General features: G+C 56.4%; 1 protein-coding gene across 1 annotated transcript in view; it reads left to right on the top strand.

The window, feature by feature from the left end:
- The window catches only part of MID2 (midline 2), a gene marked incomplete at its 3' end in the record, with an annotated part of 76,191 nt that overhangs the window by 13,486 nt on the left and 49,986 nt on the right, over positions 1–12,719 (top strand). The window contains exon 2 of the mRNA XM_084269174.1: positions 5,772–6,493. Within this exon, the coding sequence (XP_084125300.1) occupies positions 5,828–6,493 (666 nt within the window). The 5' untranslated portion in view covers positions 5,772–5,827. The remainder of the gene's footprint in view (positions 1–5,771; positions 6,494–12,719) is intronic.

The raw sequence follows: 12,719 nt of genomic DNA on the forward strand, positions 1-12,719 counted from the left end.
CTGAAGGAATTTAACCACGAAGCAGCTGAGCTGCCAGCAAAAAGCAATCTCTCATTAAAAACAACTGCTGCACGGGAGCGCAGCCTCTCCCGCTCTGTCCTTAATTTAAAGAGGTACAAGAAGAACTGTGGGGATTGCAGAGCAGCCAGCTTTATTTTAGCACCGAGCAAATTGGCTGAGAAAATAATTAAAGCTCATGTGGAAGTGCCTGCGCCTCGGCGCGATGGATTAAGGACAGCGACGCGTGGCTGGTAGTGGGGAGATCCAGTTTGCTTGGCTTGCCTTCTCTTTTTGGCGTTGCAATATGGGGATTGGGGGGTGGGGGGAGAGCGGGTGAGGGATGAGTTATTTGGATTTCAGAAAGCCTGAGCCAAATTTGTGTAGTTATTAAGGAAAGGCAGCAGGAGCTGTGGGAGGAGAGGCTGAGTTCTGTTTGATGTTGTTGGGTTTACTGGGGGGAAGGAGCGTGCGGCAGCAGCCCAGCCACAGGATGCTCCTGGCCACAGGATGCTCCTGGCCAAAGGATGCTCCTCACTGTCAGGGGCTCTACTCTGGGAAGGGCTGTTAAATATGCACAGCAGCTCCACATGCTTCGGCTTATCAAGGTTGCAAGTCAAGCACAGAGAAATTAGGTAACGCTAGGTCTAAATTGGCTGGATGAGCCTGATTGCCTCCTCTCTCTCTCTCTCTCTCTCCCCACCCCCTTGCATATCTTCGTTAGGTAGGATGCTGTTGCTAATTACATGGTCAGGGGCTGTTTTTCCTCGTAGGGCTCCTGTTTCTCTTGGGACAGGCCTGTCCTGAGGGCAAATTTTGAGTGGTTTGTTGGAAAGGCTGATACTTGCAGGCAGGGCTGGGGCAGCAGAGGGGGAGCCCCTTTCCCCCAGCAAATCAGGGAGTGGGTCCCCACTGCTCAGCAGGGGCTCCATGGGGCAGCCTGGGCTCTTTGGGGATGGGATGGGGCTGCTGGATCAGGTTTTTAATTTTTCCCTGAGCAGAGATCCAATTTTGAGCCAATTTTCCTGAGGACAACAAAAAGCACGCAGACAACTGCTGCCCAGATTTTGCATCCTGCTGTCGTGGAGCCAGTTAAGGGAAGGGTTGTTGTAGTTTGGGTTTTATTTTAGTTTTAAATACGGGTGGAGCAACATGGGGGTTTTTTTAGCCTCATTCTTGGAAGGGGCTGAGCAATTTGTTTTGAAGCTTTTCTGGAGAGAGAATAAAAATGTAAAAAAAAAAAAGGAGGAAGGGGAAGAAGAAAAAAAAAAAACCAAAAACTTACACTTGGTGTGGCAAAGGTCCCCTGAAGGGTTGTGTCTGCCTGAGCAGGCCCAGAGTGGAGAGGCCAACATCACTGGTGAAGGCGAGGGCTGAGAGGAAGGGAGGTGCTGGAGGGGATGGGGTGACCTGCAGGCATCTGGTGCTGGTTTAAAGTTCTCCATCACCGTGGAGGAAAGTGGGTGCTGCTGCCCCAGCTTGGCACAGGCTGATGCTCGGTAAGGGCTGATGCTCCTCTTGCGTGAGGGGCATTGATTGGCCTGTCACAACCGAAGGGTAGCAAAGCCAAATGCTGAGCAGGACTGGGTGCTTTAGCCTGATAAACCATCCACAGTTACATAGCAATGACACGGTGATGCCTGGGGAGCACAAGAATCACACCCCCAGTAAATCAGGGAAGAGCTGTGGCACTCCTTGTGTCTCTCCGGGGTTGGGGTCGGAGACTGACCGCGAGATGTAGCTGTGGCCAAGCACAGGGAGTGAGAAGGAATCACAGCCGTTGACTCTAAACAGAGAGATGATGCTTCATATTGATTTTCCATACCTGAACTCCATGGCACGGGGCTGGCACAGGGCTGGAGTGTGAGCAAGAGCTGTTGGGCAGAGGGGCTGGGTCTGGCTGACCCGTGGGCACAAGTGACTCGGGGCTGTTGGTGAACTGTGCTATAGCATCTCCTAACTTTTATATTTAGGGAGTTAATGACTCTAAACAAAGCAGATTTTTTTAATCTAATCAGCTATTCCTCGTGCCACGTCAGTCCTGGACATCAAAGCAAACATCAAAGTGAGAGCCATGAAAGGCCCCAGAGCAGTGCCAGCCGCTTCGCCCAGCTTCATCCCCGCTGCTGCTCCAGCCGGGTGCTGAGGCTCCTCACCCTTCTCTCCATGGAGGGTGATTGTCCCAGCAAGGAAAACAAGATTTACATGAGAATGGCCCTCGGGAACAGGGGCTGCTGAAACTTGCTGCATCTTTTTGCCGTTTTGGGGCTGGTGGTTGGGGTTCACTCCCTGCAGAGTGGTCCTCTGGTGGCCCTCAGGAGGGGTGCTGCTGGGTGCCCCCTCTCACCAATCCTTGTTGATAAATCGTTTTCCTAAGGCTGGTCAGACCCCAAACAAATCCTGTTCTTGACCTTTATTTGTCTTTGTGTTTTACTGGCTGGGGAGAACCCGTGGGTGCCTCAGGGAGGCTCTTAATGGTGAGTGGCCACTACCTGCAGCATCTGATGAAGGATGGGACCAGCCCTGGCTCAGAGGCAGTGTGCAAGGTTTTAGAGCTGGGGAGCTGCAGTGGTGGTGGTGGGGGGTTATGGGGGTGCGGTTGGAGCCCCCCCTGTGCTGCCAGGCTCGGAGTGCAGTGGGGATGGTTGCTGCAGAGTGTGTAGGAGCTCCCAGGCGGGCAGCCAGGAGTGTTTCCTCTGTGCTGCTTTCCCAGGGCTGCGGTGGGCTCTGGGGCTTGAGAAAAGCACCAGGGGCTGCAGAGAGGAAGCTGCTGGGGGCCTTTGTGCTCCTCAGCCCTTTGGGATGCTGCTGCTGTGCTGTTGCCTCCCTTGGGGGGGAGCAGAATAATAAAAGTGTGTGTGTGTGTGTGGAGAGTGGCATTTGGGCAGACTGTTGATAGTGCATTAACATATCTAAATAGCCAATTGCTTAATTTTATAAGCCCCATGAGCTGGCACATGGATAGAGCTCAAGATCTCCTCCAGGCACTTGCACATCCCATTTCAGGGAACTGGGAAGAGATGGAGTGATAGGCAGGGACCGGTGCAGGCATGTCCTAGCAGGGCATCCCGGGATTTGTTGCTTGCAGGGGCTGGAAGCAGCTGTCGGCCTGGGCAGGCAAGGTCCCCACACCATGGCTGGGCACTGGTCCAGCACCCCTTACAGGTGAGCCTGGAGCTGGCCCTGGAGCAGCTGGGATCGCTGGGGTCACTCAGGGCTCTGGAGCTGCTTGGCAGGACAAGGGGGACTGGCAAATACCTGCAAAAGGTGGGACCACTCCTAGCCTGTGCCCCCCTGGGCTGCAGAGCTGCTGGTGCTGTCGCCCACACTGGGGGTTCGGGGCTGCCAGCTGCATCCTGGGGGGCATGGTGCCCATGGCCTGGCTTGCTGAGGCCGAAGGAGTCCTGGGGGTGCTGTGTGTGCTGCATGTGAGGGAAGGGTCTGGGTGCTGTGTGCTGGGTGTCGGGAAGGGTCTGGGTGCTGTGTGCTGGGTGTCAGGAATGGTCTGGGTGCTGTGCACTGTGTGTTGGGAACAGCGCATAGTGCGGGCAAGAGGAGAGGCTGAGTCGGTCTCGTGCCGCTCTGCGGCTCACTGTGAGTGCTCTGCTGTGGGCAGGGGTCGCTGCTCGGGCTGTCGCTTTGGGCAGCTTTTTGGCATCAGCAGACAGCAGAACGATGCTTAGTGCTCAAACCTGGCCCAGCTGCCATCACACAGAGCCGGCCCCTGAGGGTTGGTGGGAGTGGGATGCGATTGTGCCTGGTGCAGCACTTCTGGAGAGGGAAGGAAGAAGGCTCTGTGTGTTGTCAAGGGGCTGCTGCGGCTGTAGCTTAAGTTTGGTATTGGGACATTGTTGTTGATTTCAGCTGCTGGTCCGTGGTGCACAGCAGTGGTGGTGGCAATGGGAATGAAATGGCCCAGGAAGCCTGTCTGGCTGGGTCGGGGCACAGGAGTGAGTGGGTTCCCCGGGGTGATTGCTCTTGCTGCTCGTCTATCCAGGACTTGGATTTAATTAGAAAGCAAAGCTGCATTCCTGGTGAAAACTGCTGAGATGTGGGCTGGTGAGAGGAACCTACGGTCAGTCTTTGGGCTTGAGGAGAAAGGGATAACTTGGGGCCAGATGGCCGTGCTCCAATGTGGGGACCAGCAGGGGCTAACACAGAGCTACCCTCGCCTCTGGGGTACCAGCAGCAGTCTCATGCCATTGGCCTTGAAGGTGTCCACCTTGCCAGAGACCCTCTCTCCATGGATTCGGGGAGAAATCCCTAGCCAGCCCCTTCTGCTCTTTCTCGGGTGGGAGCTCCCCCTGCCCCCTCTGCACATCCTCCAGTGGGAGCATCCCCAGCTCCTGCCAGCACCTCCCGGCTCCAAGCACAGCACCGCCCGGCCAGATCCTGCCCCACTCCCCCTTCCCAGGTAATTAATGGCTGGCTCTCCCCTGTGGGAGATGTTCCCTGATGGGGTCTGCCTGGAGCAGCAGCGTGCCATCTCGGAGCACAGAGCAGCTCTTCCAGCGCTTCCCTCCACCAGGTCTGTGTGGGGAGGCGGCTGGGCTCATTAGCTGATTGCTGGGCCGTGCCGGAGGCGGCAGGGCTGCCACGGAGCCCGCCCCGGCCCCCTCCTTATTAATTAGTCCCTATCACCGCGCGTGGCAGCAGTGGAGCTGGGGTGGGAAGTGTGTGGCTTCTCTCAGCGCCTGCCAGGCTGTTCCTCTCTTCCCTGTTCGTTTTGGAGACCTGTGAGGTCTGGAGGTGAGTTCACAGCTGGTCCCTGCTGTGGTTCCCCAGGGTGTTTGTTAGGATGGGGTTGTGGATGTGCTGCTGTTGATGTGCTGCCCGCCTGTCCTCCAGCCCAGGTGGAGAAGGAGCTCGATGGCTGCTGGGGAGCGCTGGCAGGGGCAGGTGCTGGGCAGCGCTGGCAGGGGCAGGCCAGTGCTCATGGTGCAGCTTGGTGCTCTGCAAAACCAGACCTTGGAAATGGTGCAGCAGCAGCTTCGGTGGCGTGCAAGGAGCCTGCTTCCCACCTCGGGCAGGAGACGCCATCAGAAAACACGAGCTCATGTGCCTGCAGCTGGGGTCGGTCTGGGCATCCCCAGTTGCTGCTGAGGGCAGTGGAGGACAGCCAGGCAGGGGAAGTCTGCAGGCTCTAACTGTGCCGCTCTTCCTGCCCAGGCCACTCCTAAGGGAGAGAAGCACAGGGCGGGGGGTACGCAGGAGCTCCTCATGCACTCTGCTCAGGGTTTCCAGGATGTGATTCACCTTTTTGCCTTCACCAAGAGGAGATGGGACTGCGTAGCTGCTAGAGAGGGTAGCCAGAGGTTTGTCTCCAAAGTGCAGCCAAGGCTTTACGCACAGGAAGCCAGCACAGCCCCTGCTCCTGTCCTGAGCAGAGCTTGCTAAAAGAAGCATGAAATCATACATTTTCTCCTGGGTTTGTCTTCAGCCTTGCTGTCCAAGTCCTGTTCCCTGGCTGAGCAGGAAGGCAAGGGCAACATCAAGCAGCTTGCTGCCACTCCTTCTCCCTTCTCTTCTGCCCCACAGCATCTCTGGACAGTGGTCCAAGCCAGGCTCGGCTTGGGCAGATATGGTGGTGAGATGCTCCAGCCATGCCAACGTGCTGTTGTGAGCCCAGCTGGGCTGTGGTAACAGTGTCAGGGTGTGAAGAGTGGTGGGGTGTTGCAGAGATGGAACGTTGGACTCCTCTGGGCACTGGTTTCCAGTGGAGGGGAGTTGCCTGGGGGGCTGCTGTCTCACATCTCTGCCCTCCTCCTTCCCAGGTGCCAGACCACCTTCCCTGGTTGTTGATGCTGAATCAGGATCTGTTTAACTAAAGATGGAAACACTGGAGTCAGAATTGACCTGCCCAATCTGCCTGGAGTTATTCGAAGACCCTCTCTTGCTGCCTTGTGCCCACAGCCTCTGCTTCAGCTGCGCCCACCGTGTCCTGGTGTCCAGCTGCTCCTCCAGCGAATCCATCGAGCCCATCACCGCCTTCCAGTGCCCCACGTGCCGCTATGTCATCTCCCTCAACCACCGAGGCCTGGAGGGCCTCAAGAGGAATGTGACCTTGCAAAACATCATCGACCGCTTCCAGAAGGCGTCCCTGAGCGGCCCCAACTCCCCCAGCGAGAGCCGCCGCGAGAGGACGTACCGCAACAGCCCTACCATGTCCGTGGCCGGCGAGAGGATCGCCTGCCAGTTCTGCGAGCAGGATCCCCCGCGGGACGCGGTCAAGACGTGCATCACCTGCGAGGTGTCCTACTGCGACCGCTGCCTGCGGGCCACGCACCCCAACAAGAAGCCCTTCACCAGCCACCGTCTGGTGGAGCCCGTGCCCGACGCTCACTTCCGCGGACTCACGTGCTTGGAGCACGAGAACGAGAAGGTGAACATGTACTGTGTCGCTGATGACCAGCTCATCTGTGCCTTATGTAAGCTGGTGGGCCGCCACCGGGACCACCAAGTGGCATCCCTCAGCGATCGCTTTGAGAAGCTGAAGGTAAGTAGCCAGCACGGCCGCAGCGAGCCCGGCGGTGAGGCCGTCTCTGGCTGGCGTCTGCAGAAGGGACGGGTGTCGGAGTGGAGCCTGGGTCTGCCTGAGCAGCCACCTCTTGTTTAAGCCCAGATTTGTGGGCTGCGGGATGGAGCTTGTGGGCTTCTCCAGGGATGTGGTACCAGGATGCTGAGATGGGTCTTGCTCACACAGTTAGAGCAAAGCCTTTGCTGTTTAATTTGTCTCCTGCTGGAGTGTGTGTGCCAGGCCTGGGCATCAGACCGTTACCCCAACGGCCAGGCAGTGAAACACTGTTGGGTGCCAAGGTGGCTTTTTGTTGGGGTTTGTCCTGTCGCAGAGGTGGGGTGGCAGAGAGTGGCTGCGGGGACCTTTGAGCATCGTCCCTGAGGCTGTCATGCTCAGGCTGTGCCTGCTCAGAGGATGGGAGCAGGACAGGTTCAGCTGTGGGCAGCATTGCAGGTTGCAGAGCCTGGGAACCCTCCATAAAACCCCTCCTTGGGCTTTGCCCGTGCCTGAGGCCGGCTCTGCCCGCAGAAGTGCTCCAGGGAATGCTTTCATGTCCTCCTCGAGCCCGCTTGCTCAGAGCTTCTGGCCAGGCTCTGGGAAGGCATAGGTGATGACTGGGGTGAGAGCAGCCCTGTCCAGAAGGACTTGGGGATGCTGGTGGGAGAAAAACTGGGCATCAGCTGGCAGCCCAGAAAGCCAGCTGCATCCTGGGTACATCACCAGGAGTGTGGCCAGCAGGTCTGGAGATCTACTCTGCTCTGGGAAGAGCCCCTCTGTGTCCAGCTTGGGGGTCCCCAGGACAAGATGGACACGGAGCTGTTGGAGTGAGCCCAGAGGAGGCTACAGAGATGATCTGAGGGCTGGTTTACCTCTGCTCTGGAGCCAGGCTGGGAAAGTTGGAGTGCTGCAGCTTGGACAAGAGAAGGCTGCAGGCAGACCTTCTTGTGACCCTTCAGTACATAAGTTTCTCTCTGTCTTTTACCGAGGCCTGCAGCAACAGGACTGGGGGTGATGGTTTCCAGCTGAGGGGGGTGGTTGGGTTGGGCATGAGGAGGAAGTTATTTATGATGAAGGTGGGGAGGCCCTGGCACAAGGTGCCCGGAGAAGCTGGGGCTGCCCCTGCTTCCCTGGCAGGGCTCGAGGTTGGGTTGGATGGGGCTTGGGGCAACCTCATCTAGTGGAGGGTGTCCCTGCTTGGAGCAGGAGGGTTGGACTGGGTGGTCTTCAAATGTCCCTCCCAACCCAAGTTCCCCCGTGGTTCTGTGAGGCAGTGAGGGAGCTCCCCTCTGCTCCCCAAGCGCCCTGACCTCCTCTGTCCTTCTTCCTCCCACGGGATCTCTGTGATTCAACTCTGTGCGGATGCCACCCTGGCAGGGTTGGCCTGGGTTGTCCACAGTGTCTCCCAGAGGGACCATGCCAAATCAACCTCCTGCTGTCTTGTGGAGAAGGTGGCTGGAGCCTGACCAGGATTTGGAGGCTTCTGAAGGTCTCCTGCCACGGTCCTGTTGCCTGGGGTCTCCTTCCATCCGCATTCTGCCAAGCCCAGCAGCAGGGAGCTCCCATGGTGGGGAGCCTCTTCTTTAGGACAGCCCAGTCTCCATCCTGATTTCCCCTGAGCTGTAGTGGCAGAAACGGGCAGTCACTCTCCTGCCCCTTTGCTCACAGCGTGTATTGATCCAAGCTGAATTACTGTTCTGCTGCTCTTCAGGTAGGAGAGACCAAACTTCCCAGGGATCCCTCCGGAGCACTTTGAAGCTTCATTTTTATGCGGTGGCTGCGGTTGTACTGAATGTGATGTGAACCCATACGGCTGATGTTTGACCTATATAAAGTCAGAAATCCCTCTCCATCCCCTGTGCATTCCACATGAGTCTGCAAAACCGGTTTAATTCCTTTATTTTCGATATTAAAAAAATATCTCGCTGCTCCCATTAGAGTTCACACTGGTGAGGCTGTAGCTGTGGCAGCAGTCGTACTCCCATTAGAACCCTCCTCTTGTTTTCAGCTGCTTCTTCCTTGCTCCTGTCTCTCTTAATGTTCTGGGCTTGTTGTGACCCAAAAGTGCTTTTCTTGGCTCTTTGTCTTGTTAATATTTGGAACAAAATTGATTTGTCTGCTCTTGTGTTTTTTGAGGGCAGAAGCAATACTTCTATCAGTCTTGCAACAACACAGAAGACCTTTTTTCCCTTTTAACACACAGTCCAGTTCGTTGGGTTGGTTTTGTTTGGCTTTTTAACAAACTGAGGGCTGGGAAGAAATCTTTCTGGATGCCCAGTTTCCTGGGCTGGTTTCTCACCTGACCTTCTCCAGAAGGCTCCCCAAGCTGGTGTGATCTGCCCAGTGATGTGACTCAAGCATCCGTAGCAACAGCAGGAATGGGCTGTGGGATGTCCCATGCTGTCTCCCTGTCCCCTGCCATGTTGCAGCCACAGGGTCTGCCCATGGTGCTGGGCTGGGTGGCTGATGTTTGCCTTCGGCCTCATCTTCGCCTCACGCCTCACCTCAGCTCCCCGCGCTGTGCAGAGCGGTGCCAGCAGCCTGCTCCTTCGTCCAGTACATTCTTTTTCCATGAGGAAATGTCTCAATTAGCACGTTGGAAACCTCAGCAAGAACTGACCGTGTATGTTTGCACACAGTAAAACCAGGGATAGAAATTAAACCCCTCCTAATATTCCCCCAGATCCGCCCATGCCAGCGAGCCCAGTGAAGTCCTTGGAAGGCAAGAACACCTGAACTGTGGCTTTGACCAGACAAATGCTGCAGGTTGCCAGAACACTGATTTTTTTCCTTTCTTTTCTTTCCCCCCCCCGTTTAATAACAGTGTGAAGCGATCTTGGAGGAGGAGGGAAGCTCTCCTCACTAGAAACATTCTTTCTGTGCTATTCAGCCTGCCCCGCTCCCCGTTCTGCTGTGGGGATGTGGGAGCAGGGAAGAGGCGGCCGTGGTGCTGGTGGCAGAGGTGGCTTTCCTCTGAGACACAGCTACATGGGGGGACCTCAGTCAGGGGTCTCATCCCTGCCCTTGGCTGTGCATCAGCTGGGCTCTTCTTAGACGGTGCTTTTCCCAACACTCCAGCTCCACTGCCGGAGCCGCGTGGGATCGATGCTGGGCTTTAGCAGCAGAGTCAATATTTGCCTTAGTATTCGGTGTCATCTTCGCCGTGCAGCCTCAGTCTATCACCCTGACTGCCCTGCACCCTCAGGCAGCGCTTGAAATCCCCACAAGTACCTGCAGCACTTGAAATCAGTAAAACCTCGATGGGATGGGAGCGCTGGTGGGATGCTGCTGCCCGGCAACCCATGGCCGATGGAGCTGGCTGCTGCCCAAAGCAAGGGCCTGCCCCCAGCCCCCCAGTGCCCCATGGCAAGGCTCTGCCCCTTCCTTAAGTCATTTGTGGATGAATTCTGTCAGAGCCAGCCGGCTCTTGAAGATGTGCAGTGCGCTCGGGCGTTGAGCAGTCAGCAGTTGCTCTTAATCTCTGGCTTTGATCCTGCAGCTCGCGCGAGCTGGAAACGCCTTTCAAGTTGGGCTTTTTTTTGATGGAAAATTGGGTTTTGAACTGAGTAATTTTGTTCTGTGAAAAGGGCCACGCTTCCCACTAAAAATCTCGGGGGGAGGATTTGCTTTTTTTCCCCCCCCTCTTCAGAAGAGCCCGATGCCTGAAAGCCATCCCGTTGTGCCCAAATCCTGGAGCACCTCCCAGCGCCCCCCCTTCCCCTCCGAGCTTGTTTTACATCAGAAATCTCTAGTGCGTGCCTGCAGCGCAGCTTTCCCATGGAGACCCTGCAACGATCTATCCACATCGTGTTGTATACCTCAGGGTGTTTTAGGAACCGCCTGTAATCCCTTTTTATTTCACACATCTTCAGCTCCACTTCTTTATATCAGCTCTTTGCTTGAGCTGTGGTGAGGCTGAGCTGTGACTGCGGCCGGGCTGAGGCTTTGGAGCTGCCGGGTGGTTGCTCACGCAACGCCTGTTGCTTTGGCCAGAGGACTTCTTGCTCTGCTGCTGCTGCTGATGCCAGCACATAGTTCTGCACCTGTTTCTTTTCAAGCCCATGAGTTGGTTCCTCCATAAAAAGTGGCTCTGTTCCCTGTGCGCTGCGCCCTGGACACCGGCCGTCACTGCTGGCTCCAGCAGCCGCTGGCAGAAGTGCTGCAAGCACAACTCCCCTACAAAGACAGGCTGAGGGAGCTGGGCTGGTTCAGCCTGGAGAAGAGAAGGCTGTGGGGGGACCTCATTGCAGCCTTCCAGTCCCTGAAGGGAGCAGAGAAACAGGAGGAGGGTAGACACTGGCAGGACAAGGGGGATGGAATGAAGCTGAAGGAGGGAAGGGTTAGATTAGATATTAGGGGGAAGTTCTTTACAGAGAGAGTGGTGAGGGGCTGGAACAGGCTGCTCAGAGAGGTGGTGGATGCCCCGTCCCTGGAGGTGTTCAAAGCCAGGTTGGATGGGGCCCTGGGCAACCTTGTGTAGCTCCAGGCCTGGAGGTTGGTGGCCCTGCCTGTGGCAGGGGGGTTGGAACTCTGTGATCCTTGGGGTCCCTTCCAACCCCAACCATTCTATGATTCTATGAAGCACCAGGGATGCTGCCAGTTCAGGGTAACCACAGGCATTTCAGCCCTGGCTGCTCGACGCTGCTAGATTTACTGCAGTGAAAGCATCCACCTGTCTTTAAGCTGGACAGGGTAGGCTTTCCAAGCTCCCTTCTCCTTTGCTGGGATTTATCCAGGACATCTACCTTGTCGTGAGATTGGTGTGTGGCCCCAGGAGCATCTGAATTTGAGGGGGTGCCAGGCAGGATGGGGCGGAGGTCAGAGCGCTGGGGTCACCCACGTGGCACGGGAGCGTGTCTGGGAGCTTCCCAGAGCTGGGATGCCTGGGATGGATGCAGCGGTGTCCCGTTTCCCAGGAAGGGTCCATGTTGAGGGTTGTTACTACAGAGTCCACAAGGGAAGGGAAAACCAGCTCTTTGGGCTGGGAAGTGTGTGGGAAGAGAGTGGCTGTTTCCCAGCGCTGTGCTTCGGCGGTCGTGGAGCTGCGGGTGCTGGAGGTGAAACACCTCGTGCAGCATCTCTCTGGGCGAGTGGTGTGGGTGAGGACAGGCAAGCTGGTGACGTGAGAGGGACCCAGAGTGAGGAAGGGTGAGGAAGAGGTGTGATGTTTCTCAGGCCTTGGATTTCCCCTGTGTTTTCTTCTTGCTCTGAGGTTTCGGTGTTTGCCAGCAGTAACCTATGTGAATGAATCCTGCCCCAGCATGACCCATGTGTAATCCTGCACAAGCAGATGCTGCTCTCCAACCAGAAGCAGTGTTTACCTTACACTGCTGCCCTTCTTTCGTTTGCAGCTGAGATGCATAGCAAAGGCAGTGTTCCTTCCCCTTCCCTCCCCTGGCAAGCTGGCATCCCCCTCATACCTGCGCTGGTAGGAGAGTATGGTCCTGTCTCTCTGTTTCAAGCTGGCCTGCTCGTCTGGAGCCTTGAGAGAGAATCACAGAATCAGAATTGTAGGGGTTGGAAGGGACCTCGAGAGAGTCCAGCCCCCAAAGGGCACGTGCTGGGCGACCCTGGCAGAGCCATGGCATGTTCCTGGTGAAGGATTCCTTTGGTGATGTAACCATGTCTGTCAGAGCAGGTGGCTCCAGTGTCTGCTCAGCTTTGGGGCTGCTCCTCTTCAGCTGGGGTTGTGCCTTCAGAAAGCAGACCTCAGCTAACATTGGGAGGCATCTTCTATCACTTGTCCTCTGGCAGCCAATACCTCACAGGTCACCAGCTGCCCGAGCCCCCAGCAGCAGCTCTCAGAGGCTCTGGGGTGCTGCCTGAGCGTGTCTTTAGGGGTGCACACTGCTTGGTGTGTCCTTGCTTGGTCTCAGAGCACCAGTCCTGCCATGGTGCACAGCCCTTCTCACCATGGGGAAGCACTGCTGGCAGGATGGTCTGGGCTTGCTGGTTGACATGTTGGCTTCTGCTTGCCTGGCCTGATGAGCAGCATGGGCACTCCTGACGCATCGGCTTGGATTGAGTGGCCAAAATGCATCAGGATTTTGGTGCCTGTTTTCCCTCTCTGCGTGTTTGGGAAAGGTCCAGGCACTGAACACAATCGGTGGCAGAGGAGCCCGTCGGCTCGGCTTGCTGGCTGAAAATCGGTGTTGGAGATCAAATTAAAAATGTATGTAGATAAAGAGCAAAACTAATGGCTTGACCT

Source organism: Gallinula chloropus (assembly GCF_964237585.1).
Source record: "Gallinula chloropus genome assembly, chromosome: 11".
In the NCBI taxonomy this organism is placed as follows: Eukaryota; Metazoa; Chordata; class Aves; order Gruiformes; family Rallidae; genus Gallinula; species Gallinula chloropus.